This window comes from Ricinus communis, chromosome 5 (assembly GCF_019578655.1).
Source record: "Ricinus communis isolate WT05 ecotype wild-type chromosome 5, ASM1957865v1, whole genome shotgun sequence".
Taxonomy (NCBI): domain Eukaryota; kingdom Viridiplantae; phylum Streptophyta; class Magnoliopsida; order Malpighiales; family Euphorbiaceae; genus Ricinus; species Ricinus communis.
Genome location: NC_063260.1, coordinates 20,874,076 through 20,896,329, shown reverse-complemented (window position 1 = coordinate 20,896,329; position 22,254 = coordinate 20,874,076). Strand labels below are relative to the sequence as shown.

Here is a 22,254-nt window from a genome sequence, read left to right as displayed (position 1 = left end):
CTTGGATGTAGGGGCCCTTAGCATATGTTTCTACATCTTGGTTATATCCTTTATACTGCATTATGTGAGCTATACATCACTTTCACTTGATAATTCTATTAATCTCCACAGTTATTATGAAAGCTTATAAATTAACAAGATGTTATAATTCTTACAAAATACACCCTGTATTTACTAATGGTACATTTGTATTATTTATATATGGTGTTCATGTGCGCCAATTATAGCACTTTTCTTACTAAAGTAAAATATTTTAAATGTGGAAGAATTAACGTTTCCTATTCTTAATCAGAATTGTGAATTTTAACCGGTGTGGTAACACTTTCTTTCTTCTTCTTTTTTTTTTTCTCTTTTTTCTATATCAGTACTATATTATAGAATTCGATTCCTTGCTGTATGAAGGAAAAATCAAAAGTTCGTAAAATACCTTTACATAATACCCTTTTGAAGTTCTTTGTTGAAGTTTAAATATTTTCAAGTTAATTGAAGATAATTAACTATATATAGTAAAATCTCTCTATAGTTACATAGAAATAATCCCTATATAATTATAAATAAATAAATAAATCAGTTTCAATAATGGTCAATTGTAAATAGAAATATACCCTATATTGTAATATGTTATGAATTTTTTAAGTTCAGTTTAAGAAAACATGTCCCTATATGGTAATATTTGTATATATATTTTCAAAAATAAATGTTATATTTTATTATATTATTATTGTCTTTTCAATTTCATCTATACAATATAACAATATATTAATGTTTTTTATTTCTAGTTATTATCACTTCACCAAGAACATTAAATATTAAACTTCCATTAGATTATAATAGTGTATGATTATAAAGAATTTCACTTGGTCATAAATATATGGATAGCTATAAGGCGATTTTTCCTGGGCGTGTGCTCATCAAGGTCATAATATTGAAGGCGTCTTTTGAGTGACAACAAATTGTGCACATTCCTCTCTTATCATCAATAAAGTTGGATTGCGCATGTTCCTCTCGTACCATCAAATAAGCTAAGTGTGATTGACGTGTGCCATCTCTGAAACTCAATTCCTTCAATTGGAAAGTTTAATGATAACATCAATAAGTCAATCGTAATTTAATAGCCATCTTGGAAATGATTTGGTAAAACCGAATCAGGATTATGTATATCGTGAGTAAAAGTCTTGTCTGATAGCACATAACACAGATCTCTACAATCACACTAGACAATGAAATCTTCAGAAAGAAAGAGTGGGTTTTTTGTTGGTTCACTATATACAAGGACCATGCTTTAGTCTTTCTGGAACTGATGGTCTTTAATTATTCTCCAATGCCATCTGTTTTTTTCCATCATGTTCTCCTTGTTAAGGAAATCCTCCTACCTGCTACCATGATAGGTTAAGAAAATTCTATTGATCACATCGGAGGATCAAAGTTAAGAAAACGAGAGAGAAAGATGGTGGGGGAGGGGAAAAATGGCAAAGCAGTTGTTATGTCGACATCAAGCAGAAACAGATGCAGGCCATTTTAGAAGCATATTAGCAGCACGAACTTTTATCAGAGGATATGCAGATTACTGGAGCATACGTATTGGGGGGCGGGGGCACTTATAAAATGCCCAACAAAGAACCATGTTGTTAGTCTTGAATGCCCAAAACAGGTAGGCCAATGCTTCAACTGGAACTACTGACTTTCGTGGACGGAACATTGCCACTTTGCCCAGACCCCGCCATTTCCAAGGTTTCTATTGGAAACCAAATGAAGATATTTTCTGCTACTATTTTCCATTTTCATAGTACTTATTATAGTTAGATTTTAAAGTTTATTGCTTTTATTGTACTGTATAGGTTAATAATATGAAAAATAAAACAAAATAAAAGTAACAAAAGTTAAATCATAAACACAGATGCCTCACGCACAATGGGGAATGGAACAAAGAAAAGGGCTACAATACGTTAATATAAACTTTAATAAGAAACATGGGAATGGAACAAAAGAAATGGTATTACCAACATCAGATTAACATAAGCTTCATCAGATCCTTCCAAAAAGATGTTACAGCTAGTGAAGCCCACAGAAGAAATAAACATCTCAATCATGCCTTGGCCTTTCCAGCCTGGAGAGATTGGATCCTCTGTTGTAACTTGAAAATCTGAAATACAAGAAAATCATCGGAAGAAGTTATTGTCGACTGAAATTTAATGTGATGATGCAAAAGAAGCTCCATGAAGCAGATCGGAGACAGTATATAGTAGCATCCATAAGAGCACAGAACTAATTAAAAGTCTGCATAGCCATTGCACCCTTCATGTTAAACCAAAAGGTACAGAGGAGAAATAATGGATCTATCATTAGAAGCTGCTTTTTCATTTTGCAGCCTCCAACCAGCAAAAAGAAATTAAAAAAGAAAATGTGAATCGCCAAAGAAAAGTATAAGAAACAACAAAAGTAAATAAAGAACTAAAGCTGAGCGATGCCTAATATAAGTAAACCAGCATCTTGATAGAGAAGAAGTCACTGCTACAGCGCTATAGCTTTTGAGCTAATGGCCAAAATTTCAGCTACCATCGCAATCTATTTTCCTCTTTAAGAATTAGCAAACCACCCCCAGTGTACCCCACCAGTATCAGGATTGCCAACAACACCAACTATAATTGCAAGTACATGAGAATATCAATCGTACACAAGGGTATTTTTAGGGTAAAGTGAGAATAAAAGTACCAATAAGCAACACTATTGGAAACAGAAGAACTGGACAAAAACTGCAGGATCCTCAGAAGAACAGATTCTAGATACTTCAGATTGAATGAACCTGGACCTAACATGTAGAAAAGTACTTCTCACACAATGGCTAAAGCAAACAAGTATGCTAAATATGGAATTTTGTGTTTTAAAGATGAGATATTGATATTAGGCAACATTTTCTGCATAGTAGATTAGATCAACTAAGTTTATAGATTGTGCTAATAAATTTGGCCAGGCAAAGGCCAAGAAAGGAGAGAGATGGGTATCCTGGAACATAAACCTAAGAGTACCAGTTCATAACTTAAGCACTGCCCTAATCTTCGGCATAGAATGCAATCTGAAGACTGATTCCAAGAGTTCATGGAAACAACGCTAGAACATCAAACCCCATATCCTACCAGGACATAAATCATCCAAGCAGCCCAAACTGAGGACAATGTGCACAAATCCAGTTCACATAAACCATACAACAACTCAAAGGAGAGTTGACCTCATAAGGCAGACCAGGACGCATAACTAACTACTAGAGAGAAAAACTAAATTGTGTAATCGATAGATCAAGCCAAACCAGCAAACTACATTAACCAGTGGAGAACTAAACTGACTAGTTAAGAGTACATTTGTTGCCAGCCTCAATGTGAAGGCTCAAATAAGCAAGTATTAGGAGTTTAGGATCTCATCAAGAAAGAGTGGCATGCATACACAAGTTCAATCAAGAACATAGTGGCACTTTTGTGATGAATCATTAATTAGTAGATGAAGGAACTCAAAACACAAATCACCTATTGGTGTACTTTAACACCCAAAACTATATAACAAGTTTGAAAGCTTGGGAAAACAAATACATGTAAATCTCTTATGCATGCAACTAGCGTCTATCCTTCCAAGATAAAAAGAGAGCACACAAAAAGGTTTTCTTAAGCATTTAAGTTTCAAGAAGGTGTTTGTATATTTTATTTTTAATCATACAAGTGGTATGCTATTGAAAATGAAGATATCAGTCCAGCATCTTATATTTACATCACCAAGAAATTCATTAACATGACATGATGATATCCCCTTTTAAGGGCTCCTAAATATAAGTATGAAACCCCGGTTCCCAAGCAGAGCAGACCAATACACCACTTAAAACTAAAGCTTCATTAATACATGAAAGTCAAAATCTTAGCAGTATTTCCATTGCCAAGAAAGAATTACAACCTAACATGAGTACAACAGAATTTACAAACATGGAAAGATCAAGCAATCCAATCTCTGTAATTACCATTGACGCACAACAACATATAACTTTCATGGATATAAAACAACATGGTCGATCAAAACTAGGGACACAAGACTATAGACAACATTACGAAAAGAAGAAAACAAACCGCATCTTTCTTGCTGTTTTGCTTTTCTTCCAAATCTTGAAGAGTTGCATCAAGTCGCTTCCTATAATACAAAATAGGCCTTTATAACCCAAAATAAATAAAGCAACAAACACAATGAGGTGATGGTGATCATTATATCTGATTACGTGAATATTGCAAATAGCAGACAGGCCGTTAACTTACAGTTCAGCAGAGATATAATCGATTCTCTTGCGAACATTAGCATTAGCCTCTGCTAAGTCCTGCTTCACTAGTACTGGACCAATTAACTTATAAACATTTGCATCTTCCTTTAACAAATCCAACTCCTATACCAATCGGATGCTACATATAGTCATAAATCACGAGGCAATACAGTAACCGTAACATTAGAGAGAGAGAGAGAGAGAGAGAGAGAGGGACAGAGAGATATTGACCTTGAGTACGAGCTCGTTCTCGCCGAGTTGGACAGTGTATTTTTTTCTGACTTGGTGATTCTTCGCAATATCTAAGATTGAAATTGGACACCAACATTAGGGTTCACAATTTAAATCAAAAATAAAAATAAAAAAGATAATTGTATGAATATGTGAGAATAAGGTTTAGCAAAGAAGAAATTTAGAGAAGCTTGCCTTTTTGGAGTTTGCTAAGATCATTGGCTTTGTTTTCGAGATCACGCTGTAGTTCTCGAATAGCACCTGCCATTTGCTGTTTTCTGTGCGAGCTCTTCTGCTTTCTGCACTATGAGAGATTTAGTCTGGAAGCAGTGGCAGATGCTTTAATAAAGTCTTCATTTCAAACCCTTTGGGCTTTTAACTAAAGCTTTTCAACTCGGCAATAGGTGCCAACCGCACCGTTTTGCTAAACCATTTTTTTCACCATATCATAATATTTGAACTGCATTGCATCTACGCTATTACATGACTGAGCGTCCCATATTCTGTGATACTCCTTTACGCGAGCAACACGTGTTATAACTATTTAATATGTTATTTATCTAATTATTTGGTGTAATATTATAAAACTTTTAATAATTCTAAAGTTTAGTATTTCAAAAAGTTTACAAAATGAACTCACCTCTAAATATCTAGTTTCTACATCAATCTTTTCATTTTAAAAAGCAATAGTTGAATCACAAAGCAAAAAAAAATAGATAAATAAAATTCAAAAATAAAATAAACTAAAATAAACCTAATACGAAGAAAAAAATAAAACTCAAACTCTTCTTTTTACTCTTATTGCTTTTATTAAAAATAAAATTAACAGTCATCCAAAATTAATTAGGCGAGTCATCTTTACCTCTTATTAATGGAGGTTAAAGATGAGATTAGTAGATGATCATCACAATTATGGTTGTATAATGTTAATGGAGGCTTGGCTTTTGAGAAGAAATTAAGGGTTATATACTCTTATATTTTTTATATTATACTATTTACATCTAACATATTAAAATTATATTACATTATTTGTTTATTTTATAAATTTATATTAAAATTTCATTTTATCAGAATTCTTATTAATTTTTAATTAGGTCTGATTTTATACTATTTTTCCTCTGATTTTTGGTGTAAGACATAAATTGCTTTATATTTCATTTAGTTAATTACTTTTCACAAACACTAAGGCTCTTCTTTTGCATAAAAATTAGAGAAAAATATAAATATAATAAATAAACTATAAAAAGAATGTATATTACATAAAAATCAGGAATAAAACAAAATCTAGTTAAATATTTTTAGTAAAAATTATAAAATAGAAAATATAATTTTAAATATTAAAGATAATTAGTATAATATAAAAAATATCCAACTCCAAAAATAAAATTAGGGTTAGGGTCCTATACTCAATGTTCCTGGACTGGGCTTAGAACAACACTGTGTATGAATGAAACATTTATGATACTGGCCCAATTACACTATGCTAATGAGATGCCATTCAGCCCATTTGAATGTCGATTCCTAGAGATTTTGTCCAAATAAAAATTATTTTCCAGAGTTTTATTGTATTCTTTTTCAAGCTTGAAGTTATGTTCCGCAGATAGAGGGGAGATATTGTAAATTTCTAATTTGGCCTTGAAAGAAAAATAATGAAAAACCGCACCAGGCATGGAACACTGTCAAAATAGCGTCATTCGGCGGTGTGACTGTGTTGGGTCCACCAAAGACCACGATTCTCAAAACACGGTATTTTTGCCCCTACCCTCCTCTTTTGTTTTATTTTTAATTATGCAGGCAATGCAATTGCTTGCCACTTTTTTCTTTTCTTTTTATTTTCTCATGGTCCTGGAAAATTAGGTTATCAATCCAAATAAATTGATATTTATAAAGATGATCCACCAAAACCCAAAAAAAAAGGGTACCTGAAAGAGACCATATTCTTTCCTTCTTCAAATATGTCAAACTAATGAATAATAAAGTAGGGATTTTTTAATCAATAAAGTAACGAGAACTTAGGTCATTAAAAAAGTAACAAGAACTTCAGCTTAAATAGAGTTTGATATTCTTGTTTATTATATGTACAGTTTGATACTGTTGTAAATAGTAAAATGAAAAGACTACAGAGGTAGCATCTTGGATATAAGGACACCATTCCCTCTGCTTTTCTCCTCTGTCTCTCTGGTCTCTACGAAACAAACGCTGTCCATACACACAAAAAAGAAGGAAAGGAAAAAAAAGAAAGAGGAAGAGAAACATTTTAGTATTTTGCCGAGAAGAAGAAGAACTTAAGATGGTTCAAAGCTCAACGAGAAGCAAATGGTTCACTTCATCTATCATTCTCTTCGCTCTGTTTGCTTCCGCTACTCTCGGAGAAGATGGTAAGTTACTTAGCTTCTTCTTTTTCTTTACATCTCATAAAGCAACTAAGTCTCATTTTCTTGCTCTTGTTAAGACTTAAAAGATGTTTTATTTTTTTTCCTTTCCCACTTTTCTTTCTTTACGAAAATGCTATTTGGGTCGTTGCCATTTGTGAGATCTGATAGAAATTATTGTCTGTTGTGGGTAAAGAACACATCTTTTTAGTGGGCAGTGAATTGGGATTCGGGATTTATGTATGATACTTGAAAGCGTAGAGTTTAGCCGTTAGAATCAATCACTGGTAGTGAAATGGGGCACTTCAGTGATTTTCTGTAGTCTCAAAGTATGGGATTTTGCTTTCAGCAACTTTGTGTGGCAGTATTGGTCTTTATTTGGTAGTTGGTAGCTCAAATGAACAGAAATCAATACCAATATTACATTATAGCATAAATGCATTTTCTATGTTTAGAAGCTCTAAATTCCAGTAAAGCTTTTAGGGACTTAGTATTTTCCCCATTCTTTATGCTACCTGAGCTTTTCCATATCTGAAAGATGAAGCATTTCTGCCCTATTCAGCTAGTTAAGTCTGTGATTTTTTACTTAAACATGATGCTTATAAAAGAAGGTCCAATCTTTAGTTATATTATAAACTTAAATCAACTTTATTGGCTAATCACTTTGCCTTTAACCTGGAATTTCAATGATTGTGGTCTTCGAGACCATAAAACTTTTGGTCCCACCATTAATTGAGGGTTTCTTGCAGATATTTTTATGCTTTAAGCCAGAGCATTTAGCAACCATTATTCCTATTATTTGTTTTAGGAAACCTTATTAAGCAGAACAATTTTGCGTTAGTATATACTATTGATGGTTGTTCTCTGCATTCTCTGGATAGCATTTAGAACCAAAAAAAAAAAAAAAATGAGTAGAAAACGATGGAAGGGTTGAAAGAATCTTCAATAACAGCAGAAATTTAGAGTGTTATGAGATCGGATAGCTCTGTGTTGTTGGGTAGTAGTAGTGGGGAGTATTCTTTCCTATCTTTGCATATCTTGTAGGACAACATTGTGAGAATGACTCCTCTCCTATAACTGCCTCTAATTAAGGACCTCGTGGGTTACATCCTCCATTAGGTTATGCAGTTCTTCCATTTTATTAATAACCCCCTTTTCCTTACTTGTATCCAATTAATACCAAGAGTTTTTAATTACAAAGGAAATGAATGCAAATGCAACTCCCCCACCACCCCCTTTTCTTAATTTTAAAATTACTTTTAAAAGAATGAATTTTTAAAAATAATTTAAGAAAAAAAAAGATAAGGAGTTTAATCCTATTAAATTAACACCAAACATCAGTTTTAATAATTAATATATTGTTTTATTTTGAACTCCTGTATTTTCTTTTCAACGTCAATAATTAGCACCAGATATTAAGATAGTTTTAAGTTGTGAAAATTTTCTTGTTGAAGGTGGGTAATGATCTTTTAAAAAGAAAAGTAGGTCAAATGAGCAACTCATCGGCGCCAAATATTAGGTGGTGTGTGACATGAGTAAGCAAAACGACAACGGTTGCTTTGGTACATCATATTTTCTTTTTTTTTTTTTTTTTTTTTTTTGGGGGGGAGGGGGAGTGTAATATCCAGCTGGATGGTGTCCATAAAAGTAGAAAAGCGGGCAGTGAAAATGTACACCTTTTTCTCCTCACAGGGTCAAAGTGGAGGTTTAAAAAGACGGGCCAAAAGCGGTGCGCTAGGCTTAACGCGGCATCTTGTCCAAATTGCATATTTCCTGTGTTCACAATCATTCTCAATGATTTTGTCCTATTGAGATTCCATATAAACCTATAATAAAAGTAATCTCTTTGAGATTTTCTTTGGAAATCCCAAGCGAGAATACTCACCATATATAGCCTCCAAAAATATGCTCTCCATATGATTAATCTATCTCATAAATTATTGAGAAGGTCCTTTTTTTTTTTTTTTTAATTTACCAAATAAAATTCTGCCATTAAGAAGTGGGTACCTATCATATCTATTGCTGGAGTTTCTCATCTGTTTCTATTTTGTTCTATCTTGGGATGGCTTTCCTCACATTTTTTGAGGACCATGGATAGACAAGGCTATCCATATATATATATATATATATTTTTTCCCGTCTTTTATTCTTCTCATTTGCGAACAAAAATGCCCATAATATCATCCTGTTATTCATAAAATAGCAACAAGTTTATAAAATTTATTGCTCTACCTATTATTTTTTTTATTTAATTAATTATAAAAGGAAGAGAGTAGTTTTCTGTTTGGCGTGGTGTCTTGTATTACTGTTAGATGCAGTGTGTCACTCAAAAGTGTTGGTTGGGTGAGCGAGTTGGTGCAGATCTTCACTTCTTCAGTCTCTTATTCGTCGTCTTGCACTAATGGGGTAATCTTGTCACACATATATAAATCTATCAAAATACAGATATAATTATGCCAATGGGGTCCACCTAATTATGCTCTACGCTAGAAATATATTTTTGACAATGAAACGTATCTGTTTTCTGTCACTATAAATAATTCCCATCATGTAATTGTTGTGCTTCCTTGCCAGATGGCAACAATTGTCATGTTACCAAGCTACTAGGTAATCATGAATTTAAAGCCATTTAGTAAAATAAGTTTTGGACAATTAATTTGGTAATTGGGACCTAAAAACTAAATTGAATAGATCAAACAATTGAAGATATTTCGTTGGATTGCAGGATTGGTGACAAACGGTGGTTTTGAAACGCCGCCGAGTAATGGTTTCCCAAGCGAAGCCATTGCAGACGGACCAAGCGAGATACCGAGTTGGAAATTAAACGGCACCGTAGAGTTAGTTTCGTCAGGGCAAAAACAAGGTGGAATGATCCTCATTGTACCCGGAGGTAAACACGCAGTGAGATTAGGCAACGATGCAGAGATCAGCCAAGAATTGACGGTGGAGAAAGGATCAATTTACTCGATAACATTTAGTGCGGCTCGCACGTGTGCTCAGCTGGAGTCACTGAACGTATCAGTGCCACCCGCATCGCAGACCATAGACTTGCAGACAGTGTATAATGTGCAAGGATGGGACCCTTACGCGTGGGCTTTCGAAGCAGAAGAGGATAAAGTAAATTTGGTTTTTAGGAATCCGGGAATGGAAGATGACCCCACTTGTGGGCCCATTATTGATGACATTGCTATTAAGAAGCTTTTCGCTCCTGATAAACCCAAAGGTAAATCTTTTTCCTTTTTCTTTTTCTTTTTCTTTTTTCTTTTTTCTTTTTTCTTTTTTCTTTTAAAAGCTTATTTTAAATTATCTTTTTTCAATTTTCTTATGTTTATCATTATAATCAAAGCCCGAAAGGAAAATAGTTGAAGGGGTTGGTCCTTTGATTGAGTTAGTGGGTCCCAAACTACATGGAACGGTCGATGCTTTTTTGACCTTTAGATTTAGATTTTAGGAGCACTGGTATCCAATGCTTGGAGTCTTTGGTTTGTCAAAATAGAGCTTCATATCACATTGACTAAAGTTTATGAATTAAATAATCACTCTGCACCGCACTGTTCAATTCTTGACTTCATTGAAGTTTTAAGCATGGCACTATGAAATGCCACCATTAAATTTATAATCTTTCTTTTCTCAATTTTTAGCATCTGTTTTTTGCTACATTCTCTTTCAGATAATGCAGTGATGAATGGTGACTTAGAGGAAGGTCCGTGGATGTTTAGGAACGTTTCACTAGGGATATTGCTCCCTACGAACCTCGACGAAGAAACGACACCTTTGCCAGGTTGGATCGTGGAATCGAACCGGGCTGTTCGCTACATTGACTCCTACCATTTCTCAGTTCCAGAGGGCAAACGAGCCATTGAATTACTGTCGGGCAAGGAAGGTATAATTTCACAGATGGTTGAAACAACACCTAACAAGGCATACACTTTGTCGTTTGCCTTAGGCCATGCCGATGACAAATGCAAGCCACCGTTAGCAGTTATGGTCTTTGCTGGAGATCAAGCCCAAAACGTGCATTACACACCTGATTCTAATTCCACATTTCAAATTGCTGATTTAAATTTCACTGCCAAAGCTGAAAGGACAAGGATTGCATTCTACAGTGTGTATTATAATACCAGGACGGATGATATGAGCTCCTTATGCGGGCCCGTCGTAGATGGTGTTCGGGTCTGGTTTTCTAGCGCTAGAAGAATTGCAGTTAGTGGACTAGGGTTAGGGGTTGGGCTTACATTTTGGGTTTTGGTTTTGGTTTTGGTTTAAGGGTTGGGTTTTAATAGGGTAAAAAGGAAAGGTATGCATGTTCTATGCAAGTCAAGTGTGTTATGTTGCAAGCTTTACTTAAAAAGTCATGCTATTAGAAATGGGAATGTTTTTGTTATATTTTCTCCTCCGTTATGCTGAAGGCATTAACTTTACAAATTATTGTAATCAACAAAAGGATTAGTGGATTCCTACTACAATTGTGTTGTGTCCTTGAATTAAGAGGAAAAGAAACAGAAGACGATCCAAATAAGGATCAACTAACTTATTCTGATGTATCGCTGCATACTTATCTAGTGCGGCCTGTTCTTCCATACTTTGTATCTGGCGCACTTCACTTAATTTCTTCTGCAGCATTGGGCAAATCAAAAATTTCACAACAAGAGTTTTTTAAAAGGTGATAAATTAAAGAGTTTTTTAAAAGGTGATAAATTGGATCCCTTGTGGATCATTGATTAATTAATTTAGAGAGATTTTGATAGAGTAATTAATGGATAATGTCTTTGTTAATGGCATGTTGTCTCTCCTTTCTCTTGGATGGTTTTTCTTTCCCACTCATTATGAGCTTCTCACTAATAATCCGCTAATATTGTTAGTCTAAATATATTATAACTTCTTTTATTTAATATTTTAATTTCCCTATTTTTGAATTTAAATCTTCAACTCGAGCTTAGATACTCTCAACCAAATTTACTATTTACAAGACTATGAATGATTGTAATTATTTCATACGTCAAGAAGATAAGTTTTTTTTGTAAGAATTTGATTCAACACTTAAATTTTTATTTTATCTTTTGGAAAAAAATAAAAATTGTGGCTGTCTTTTTGCTTGATTTCAAGCGCCTAATTATAATTGAGATATGTTTCATGCATTCATTTGATATATTATTTCATATTCAATATATAATCTGTAAATGCTATTTTATTATTAAAAATTATATTGCTAAATTAATATGATGGTTAACTAACAATAATAATCAAAACTAATAAAGATATAAAGGTAAAGAAATCAATCATTAAATAAATAAATAACAAGATTTATAAAAAAAGTAAAAAGGCTAAACTAAACACTTATAAAAACTAATCTAACATATTTAATCTAATGATTATGGCATTAAATAGAAAAACATAAAACAATAAAGTAAAACTTCAAGTATGAAGATGATTGGTCATCACTTTCCACTTCTTGAAAAACTCATTAGATCTTTAAAAGAGCAATAAAAACTAAACTAAAGTATGTATGGAATAACTATAGAGAATTGTAGAGAAAATAATGATAAACAGATGCGTATAGCATATAGCATATAGCGTATAGCATATATGAGAAAACTCTCCTCCCCCTTTAGACCTAGGTTTGTAGATATATATATATATATATAGACAATAATCCTCCTTTAAGATAAGTCTCTCTAGAGATATATACCAAATATAAGTATATCTAATAGATAAGACTATAAGTACCCTTATCTTCATCAAATATTATCTCACAATAACTCTTAATGTAATCTTGTATAATTAGGCTAGCACAATAAATAGCAGGTTTATTTCTTAGCTATTGACATAAATATGTCCAATTAAGCTAATTTTTGAGTATTTAGATTCATATTTTTATCTCTTAGCTAATATTACATGAGAATTCATTTAGTAATATAGAATTCATTTGAAAAATTTATCAATTTTGTTAGAATTTAATTTAGTTATAACCAATTTCACATAATGTAAATTTTAGATTTACAAATCAACTTTATAAATTATATGAATTTCAACAAAAATATATATATATATATATATATATATATATATATATATATATATATATATATATATATATATATATATATAAATCTTCAATACCAATATGTTTTGCTATTTGTTTTTGTTCTCCCGAGCTATATAAGAAAAGAAAGAAGGCAATGGAATTATATATGAAGCCCGCCAGGCAACATTGTCGCTGCATGGAGCGGATGTTTCCTTCTTATGCCTTTTCCAGTAAATGACTTCATGTAAAAGCCGTTGAAATGGGGATTACAAGTTAATTTACACATGTAGTGGAGCGAGCAACACCATCCCATTTGTTGCATGTGCCTTTACTATTCTCTGTCTACGCTCCAAAATCCATACTATAAGAAAAGAAATTTGCGAAACTACAAATCTGGTTTCTGCATTACCACTGCTTAGGAATGAAAAAGAAAAGCAATAGTAGAGAGGGAATTCTTGAAGGTGAGGAGAGTGGTTACATCATCAGCGCCACCTAAAATAATTATAAAACTCAAGTTGGGTTTTCTCTCTGCTTTTTTTTCTTTTCTTTAATATCATGGATCTGATGACTTTAAACTGAATTTAAGATCTTCATCTAGTTAGTGTGCCTGACAATGAGGGAGCTGTAAAAAAAAAAAAAAAAGGATTTTAGAGTTAAAAGAATTGGGGAAAATAATTTGAGAAGTTAGGGCTTTTACTACCATATGGGGCCATTGCTAAGTAGATACACTTAAGTAACTAAGAAATGATATGGTAATTGAATGGACGAATAATATGAAGCTTCGTTTGCTACGTGATTTAAAATTAGCCGAAATCTTAATGGATGTTTTGGTCTAAAAAAAATAAAGATTATAATATTAAAATAAAAAAAAATAAAAAACTTGATGTGGATAGTGCGGTCAAATTTACCAATTGAGCAATTTACTTTATTTTTTTATTAATTTGTATGTTTACATTGGATGAATTTTTTCAAATAAAACATAATGCGGTCAAAGATGTTATAAATAAGTTTCAAATACGCCTCACAACTTACAGGCAAAGTTAAATAAGTCCTTATGATCTCTTTGGACAATCTTAACTTTTAATATTTTAGCTCAATTTACACTTAATGATTATTTCTCTTAAAAATAAAAGAAAAATTTTAAATAAAATATAAATAGTTAATATTTGTTAAAATTTCATAATTTTTTAATATTATTATTAATAGCTACTTGTTTGTTAAATTTAATTTAAAAATTTGATTTTTTTTTATTGAATTCACTCTCTTAATACAAAAATTATAATTCATTCTCCTAAAAATGGCTAAGTTGAAATAAAAATGGTAAATTTTCAATTAAAATGTCCCAAAAGCATTAAAATGGTCTATTTGATCTGTCCCGCGAAGTTTAGGAGTCTTTTTGAATATTATTCCAAAATATTATAAGGAAAAAAGTGAGAGAAAGGACGAGAAACCCATAGGGCATCCAATGAAATAAAGAAAAGTTTTGGGTTCAATATAAATAATTTTAAACAAGTCACGTGACATAAGTGTAAATTCAGAAGATCTTGCAAGTAAAACCCTAATCCACTAATCTCTTATAATTGCAGCCGAACATAGCTTCTCGTTGTTCTCTAGGGTTCTTCGCCTTTTACAACACAGCAGCCTCCTCTCGGTTCCCTTGTGTTCGTCGCACCTGCAACCATGGTAAACAACTCTCTGTTTCTCTTTCTTTCAGTTCTGCCTTATCTTTAGATGTCTTAATCTAACTTTCTAGTTAACGGTGCCGTTTTTGGTTGTTCGCATTGTATTAAGAAGCCCTAGATCCATGAATGTGTTATCAGATATAGAAATCAGTTATTTTTGTGATTACTAGGTAGATTATGGATAATATGGCAACTGGTTGAGTCTATTTGAGAGCTTAATAGCATTCAGTTCATATCTGTTGTTGATGATTTTTCTTTTTGTTCTTTGGTGTTTAGGTGGCAAAAAAATATGTCTCTAAATTTGAGAAATATAGAATGATGTTCTTTGTTTTTGTAATACAAGAATCTATTACATTTAAGTTCGTCCATATTGAAATTGGCTTATTTATTGTGTACACTTATTTCTTTTTTGGGGGGTAAGATTTCTAGATTTTATCTTGTTTCTTATGCTTGGTATGTATGATTATAGTCTAAAAAGAAGACTAGAGAGCCAAAGGAGGAAAATGTAACACTTGGACCTGCAGTTAGGGAGGGTGAACATGTTTTTGGAGTTGCTCACATCTTTGCATCATTCAACGACACATTCATTGTAAGTATTCTGAGATGTAATATTTCTTGGACTAGTACTATTTATCAATGTTTGGATGTAATTCGTCTCTCTTTGGACTGCAGCATGTGACTGATCTCTCTGGTAGAGAAACCCTTGTTCGTATTACTGGTAAAATATCTTTTGTTGTTGGTGCCATCATATTCTTTTCTCAGTGTTCATGAAAGTTATTATTTGAGTTTGATTTCTGCATTATCTCAGCATTTATTACTCTCTTGGTCATACAAACTAGATAATTTGTGATGTAACAAATGTAAACTTCTTGTCTGGAACAGGTGGAATGAAGGTGAAAGCTGACAGAGATGAGTCTTCACCTTATGCTGCTATGCTTGCAGCACAGGATGTCACGCAGAGATGCAAGGTTTGCATCCGATTTACTAATTACTCTCATCCAGTTGATCTCATTAGATATTTAGTTTTGGTGGCTTTTGTTTCTGGTTTTTCGTGCCTATATAGTCAAAGACTACATGAGTGCTGTTAGACAGAAAGCACTCTGGTTTCCCTCAAGGTTAGCAACTAGCAGTTTGTCTTAGGTCTGTTTAAAAAGTAGGCCTGTCCTGGCAATTAAAGACATTTAGGCTTTACAGAGGTACTATGCTCCAGTGTTCTAGGCTGGGTGCCTCACTAAAAAGGTGCTTTAGGTGACCTTAATGTATTTAACTGCCTGTTTCTGTATACTACAATATTGCTCTCTGTTTGAGAAGATATTTCTGATTTCTGTAGTACTTGGAATATTGTTTTCCAATTTCCAACTAAAGCAAGAGAATACTTTCTTGGCCACTTCTTTAATCAGACTTCAACCATTTGTATGGTACCTTAGATGACTTTTTTATCCTTCTTCTGTGGTCTTCACTCCCTCCCTATCCTCAAGACTCATGACTTACTTGCCTCAATTAGATACGCCACTCAGTAGACCTTGTTATTGATTATGGCCAGTTGCTTCTGTTCTTTTTTTGTTCCATAACTGGAAAGTTCTTTCAGATGGGAACGCTTAACTTGTCTTCATGTACATATTCATTTTGATGTACTTTCAGATGGGGAAACTCAACTGATCAAAATATTCTTTATGGCAGGAACTTGGTATTACTGCTCTGCATATTAAGCTCCGTGCTACTGGTGGGAACAAAACAAAAACCCCTGGTCCAGGTGCACAGTCTGCCCTGCGTGCCCTTGCTCGTTCTGGAATGAGAATTGGTCGCATTGGTAAGTGCCTTTTTGCAATTGTCTTGCTCAGTATGGCACATGATTTATTATTTTATGCATACATTAGCTGTTATTACACATCCTCTCCCCTGAAATGAGTAAGGTTTCAACTTCAAAGAAGTGGAGATTGTTATTATTTTGAAGTTGTAGAAAAATTGTTCCAATGAAAAATGCTTAATCCAGAGGCTCCGAGCATCACAAGTTGTGTAGTTCTGAAACGATTGGAGTTGCAATCACAAGTAAAATTGCAAAAATTGCTTGTTCTCATTTCATTAACTGTTTTGGAACATGTTTTGCTTGATGTTGTGAATATACTTGCAAATTGACTTGGTACTCTTGAATGTTTTTATTAAATTATTGGGATAAACTTGTAGTGTTTGGAAGGTTTTCTGCAAGTTGGTCATTGACAAACTCAGGTCTTTTAGTGATTCTATGTTAAGCGGTTTGTGTACAAGGAAATTGAATCTTATTGAGTAGATTTATCTCTTTTGAGAAATGCTGATGTTGGAATCCTCTTTTGATGTAATATATTGCAGAGGACGTGACACCAATTCCAACTGATAGCACCCGCAGAAAGGGTGGTAGAAGAGGTAGAAGGCTGTGAGCGGTGCTTTCGAAGCTGTTGCGGATCTGTTTTTTTTTTTTTTTTTTTTTTTTAAAAAGAAAATCTTGGAACAATGAAATTTTGGAACTAATTTTTAGCTTTGCTCATTTGTGTTGCCAATGATTTATGTTGAACTCATGTAGAAGCAAAGATATTATTGAATACCATGAATTTTTGGTTAATTGCCTTGTGAAGCTCTTGCTGCTAATCTTCCATATGGGATTGAATGATGTTGCCGGGTTTTGTAGTTATTGTCAGCTCTGGTTGCTTGCTGCACATCAATAGCTAATTGCCTTCAATGATATTGGGTTTTGGTCTAGTTGCAGTAGATCTTCGAGACTTTGATTTCAATAGGGCTGAAGTCAATCTGCGTTAAATATCCTTTTCATGTAAAATTTGCTTCTTTTTTTCTTATTTAAAAAAAAAAAAAATCCTAGACCAGTAAAGTTGGACGCACTTGTCAATATGTGTTAAATATCCTTGTCACAACCCATTCATTCTTATAATCTTTAAAATAAAAAATAGCAACTTCACCCTTCCCTTTAAATTCACATCTAAAATTTAGAATTCTATATCCATCATTATCATTCTTCTCTAGCCATCGTCGCTATAGCTCATCTTCTTTCATTTTCATCACCATCAATGACATAAAAGCCATATGTTATACTAGCTATAAAGAACCAGGGCTTGACATGCCGTGAATCCTCAGAGAAGAGGGAGAATATATTACATCAAATCTACCATTAAACAATCAAATACCATAACTCCATACAATAAAAAATCATAAAAAAAGGTTAATAAATCAAACAAAATATATGTTATATCTTTTTAATTTGAAACAGACAGAATGGTAGGGAAGACACTCTTTCCTCACAACACAAAAGAAGCTTTCCTCTTTAATTTTGATGTTAATGATAGATGAAAAAGGAGAGAATGTCGATGGCCCGAGAGCTCAGAGGAAGGGAAAGTTGAGATCAGTGATCTCAAGGGCGTTGGTATCTTTCTAAAATTTAACTTTTTTTTTTTTTTTTAATCAATAACATTGATTATTGAAGTTAATTTGCTCACGCATTTTGTATGCATTTCTCGTAATTTTCTCGAATGAATAAAAGATACCAAACTTAAAAGAACTGGTAACTGATATATTTCTTTTATAAATATTCCTTCCAATAATTAATGTTTACTAATTTATTTTTTGAAGTCAATTAAAAAGTTATAAGTAATAAAAATTAGATAAATTCTATAATGTCATAATGTATAGTGTTTTTTAATACTTTTATGTGTTTGTTTTTAAAAGAATTATAAAGTTTAGATTAATTATATAAAAATCTATTTTTAAAAAATTTATATAAAATATTTTAATATTTAATTTTATATGAATTTAACTCAAATTTTAAATAAATATATAAAAATCAGTATAGAGTATTATATGTTAGAAATTATTATTATTAGGGCGGATTACATCAGGGGTAGTGTAAGAAACTAGGAAGGAAGGAAGTGAAATTGTTAAAGCAGGTGCAAGCGCTATAATTGTAAAAAGCAACTGATTTCCCGGATTGGAAGGCAAGTGAAAAAGACTATCTGTGCCTACTCGAGCATGGCTTCAGTTATAACATTATTCTAATTACATACTTTAGATTATAAAATTATTCAAATTCAACACATTACCATACCTTCTAATTATAATAATAATAAGCAGCAGCGATAAGAAATTGAAACTATGACATGGCTACTTCTTCTCCTCCTGGAGCTGAAATGCGGAGACGGGAAAAGTCCTTGAAATGCCAGAAGGATTACCAAACGTGATCTTGGAATTATCGTTATGATCCACATATATATCAGAAATGGTCACCCATATCAAAAGCTCCTTACTTTTCACACCTGTCAACCGTTTCATCCTCCGATCCTCAACAAACGCCGTCACTTCCGTATCATAATTCACGTTCCTTCCGATCTCACGGAACCTATGATTCTTACTATTCTTCTGTTTCAGCCAAACAAACCCAGTGGTCCTGTTATACCCCACCTCTACGATGTCGTCCAAGGGCAACAGTCCTTTTGGAAGCCGAATCTCCTCGAGTAGCTCAATTGATTTCTGCTTGCAGAGAGATTCACCGAGGTAGATCTCTGCTTCGTCTCTGTGATTCGCTATTCGTTGAGATGCCATTTTGGGAGATCTGGGAGTTGGATAGAGATAGAGCAGAGCACGCGGGGATTGGGAAAGTATTAGATGATAATGTAGAATTTATAGCAGTTGGCGTGATATTTCTATTGCACTTTTAGGGTATATTTATTCTACTTATTTAACTTGGCTATCTATTTTTAGTAACATAGCAGTATTAGATTTTGCTTATAGATTAAGCTAAGTTTTTTTTATTTATAATAATCAAAAGTATATTCTTCTAACTCTAAATTTAAAATTAAATGAATTTATATGAGACAAAAAAAATAAAATAAAGAAATTCAATTGGATGGTTCTTAATGGTTTCAATTTGGGGTAAGATGACAATTAGTTTGCGTATTTTTTAAAGTATGAAGAAATAGAAGATAAAATAAATGGGAAGTAGAGTTGGAGTCAAAATGGGAATGGTGTGAAGTGGAGCAGTGTGATTCTGTTGGTTTTGTGGATAGTCAGTCTTATCTCTTATCTGCTGTCAAGCAAAATCCCCTCCGGGTTTCGTTTTGTTCTTTTCAATTATATATACCATACGCCTATTTATCACGGTTAAACCCATCATTCCTTGTTCTGTTTATAACCGGTGACAGATAGCAGTTGACAGATGATAGTTCATAATTATCGGTAAATTAAATTATTTGGTAAAATTTTATTAATAATTATTTTTAGTATATTAAATAATTATTAAAAATATAATTTATTTTATAAATTAATAAAATAATTAAAAATATTAAAAATATTTTTTAGTTCAATTATATTTATTATTAAAAAATATAAATTATTTTAAAAGTATAAATTTAAATTTAAATTTTACAAATAAAAATATTTAATTTTCAATACTATAATTATAAAAATTATAACTATAGAAAATAATTTTAAAATAATAATTATTTATAATAAAATATAAAAATTTAATTATATGAGATCAACTTAAAATAATTATTCCTTAAAATTAATATTTTAGTTAATATATATTAAAATATAATTTATACACTAACTTTTAGGATAAAATTATTATCATTATTTGATTAAGAAATTATTGATTAGTTAATATAATATTAAAATATAACTAATATTTTATTTTTTAGGATTAAACTCATTGTTTTAATAGGAGTATAATTTATTAATCAGTAAATTAATATAAAAAACTATAAAATTACACATAAACTTGAATCTTGTGTGTCAAAAATAGTACACATGTCAAAATATTAATTTATTTTGACACATGCAATTTAAATTTATATGTAATTTTGTAGTTCTTTCTATTAATTTTATTTATCAATAAGTTATATTCCTAATTAAATACTCGTTCTAATCCTAAGAAATAACATATTAATAATAATTAGTTTTCTAATTAGATAATGACTATTCTAAAAAATAGCATATTAATTATATTTTAATATTATATTAATTAATAAATTCATTTTCTAATTAGATAATAATTCTAATTATAGAAAATAATATTTTTAAATATTATATTAAAAAATAAATTAATTTTTAATTATATAATAATTTCTAATTTAAAAAAAATAATAATATCAATTATATTGTTAGTATTAATTTATATAATATCAGAATTAATAAATAAATATTATAAAATAATTTTTATATTATTTTACTAATAAATTTTTAAAAAAAATTAAAAACATTTAAAAATAGTTAGTTTTTATTATTTATTTAAAATATTATTAAATAATATTAAAAATTAAATTTTTATTAAATTATATAAATTAATTTAATTTTATAATTAAAATAATAATAACGGCAGTGAACAAATAAACTACAAATTTATATAGTTTTAAAGAGCTATTTTATCCGTGCACAGGCACCACGAGTCAAGATTCCAAGAATATATCATTGTAGAAAATAACGTTTTCTCTAGTCATTTAGCGATTACCGCTTCTATTTAAATCAGTCAGTCCTTGTGCATACTTGGAAGCTGGAGCCATTAAGATCAGCACAACAAATGGCAACATTAGAATTGGTTCCGTTGTGTCCTCACTTACATTTAAGTTTAGGATTGGTAAAAACAATGGAATAGAAGATCAGCTTGCAGAACAAAAAAGGATGATGGTGTGGCTCCAATTAATTGAATAATATGTAAAGAAGGGAAGAGAGAAAGAAAAATAATAAGGAATCCATGAAACAAGAAAAAAGAGAAATTTGATTTTATTTGCATATTTAGTTTTAGTGTTTTTAATTAATTTTTTTAAGAAGGCTAAATGCTATTGGCATGTGAATCTTATTACAGGGTCACAACTCAAAATACAATTCTAATCGTTCAGCTATTTTTAAATTTCAATATGATTTTATTTGTATTTAAAAAAGTTTAGTTATAACTGAATTAATAAAAAGTCCATACATATCTCAAATATTTATTATACATTTATTTATATAAAAACCATAATAACCTTTTAAATATATTTATTTATGTATCTAAATATTCTTTTATCATTATTTGATGCCGAGCAAGGATTTTTTTTTTATATATAATATATTCACTCTTCAAATTATTAAAAAATTTGCGGTTTCAGTTTTTAGTTGAAATCGAACCGAACCAATCGTCCACTAACTATTTCCAAGATCCTTCTCAGAAGCTTCAGAATTACAATGGTGACAAGAAAAAAGAAAAAGCAGATTAGTCATGTACGTAATATAATTAGAGGTCTATGTGTCTTTCTCTTAATTTAATAATTTTGATTGTGAAACAAGCTTCTGATCTTGGCAATTTTTATACAAAAAAATCTAATATAAGCACAATTATAAAAAGTTTAATCAATTAAGAAACCATGATAGACTTGATTTAAGAAATAATAGAATTACTGATTTAGTAGTTCAATAATTGAAAGTGTATACTAAAGATTCAAATTTTAATAATTTTGTTCTGTTTTAAAAATTTATAGAAAAACATCAATAAAATAATTAAGAACCATAAATTAGTCATTAGGATGCCAATACACAAACATTTTCACAAGCTTCCTGTGCTATGAAGTGACTGCCAAAAATTGCATAGTTCAGTGGATCCAACATTTTATTTCAAAGGTTCATAACACTAATCATGGC

At 31.4% G+C, this 22,254-nt stretch overlaps 4 protein-coding genes across 4 annotated transcripts; 2 read left to right on the top strand and 2 right to left on the bottom strand.

The window, feature by feature from the left end:
- Positions 1-1,880: 1,880 nt before the first annotated feature.
- Positions 1,881-4,893, bottom strand: LOC8264119 (prefoldin subunit 6). Its single transcript, XM_015719463.3, has 5 exons — positions 4,718-4,893; positions 4,523-4,593; positions 4,290-4,414; positions 4,107-4,167; positions 1,881-2,143 (listed from the first exon to the last, which is right to left on the bottom strand). Exons 1-5 carry the CDS (start codon positions 4,788-4,790, stop codon positions 2,087-2,089), a joined length of 387 nt encoding a protein of 128 aa, XP_015574949.1. The 5' UTR covers positions 4,791-4,893; the 3' UTR covers positions 1,881-2,086.
- A 1,617-nt stretch (positions 4,894-6,510) lies between these two features.
- Positions 6,511-11,360, top strand: LOC8264118. The gene is made up of 3 exons (XM_025157439.2): positions 6,511-6,900; positions 9,620-10,117; positions 10,565-11,360. The coding sequence occupies exons 1-3, from the start codon at positions 6,813-6,815 to the stop codon at positions 11,158-11,160; spliced, it is 1,182 nt and encodes a 393-aa protein (XP_025013207.2). The 5' UTR covers positions 6,511-6,812; the 3' UTR covers positions 11,161-11,360.
- Positions 11,361-14,448: 3,088 nt separating this feature from the next.
- On the top strand, positions 14,449-17,197 carry LOC8264117 (40S ribosomal protein S14-3). Its single transcript, XM_002519643.4, has 6 exons — positions 14,449-14,602; positions 15,071-15,190; positions 15,274-15,319; positions 15,484-15,569; positions 16,282-16,411; positions 16,948-17,197. The coding sequence occupies exons 1-6, from the start codon at positions 14,600-14,602 to the stop codon at positions 17,013-17,015; spliced, it is 453 nt and encodes a 150-aa protein (XP_002519689.1). The 5' UTR covers positions 14,449-14,599; the 3' UTR covers positions 17,016-17,197.
- Positions 17,198-18,583: 1,386 nt separating this feature from the next.
- LOC8264116 lies at positions 18,584-19,280 on the bottom strand. Its single transcript, XM_002519642.4, has one exon. It carries the CDS (start codon positions 19,180-19,182, stop codon positions 18,745-18,747), a length of 438 nt encoding a protein of 145 aa, XP_002519688.1. The 5' UTR covers positions 19,183-19,280; the 3' UTR covers positions 18,584-18,744.
- Between the last annotated feature and the right edge of the window lie 2,974 nt (positions 19,281-22,254).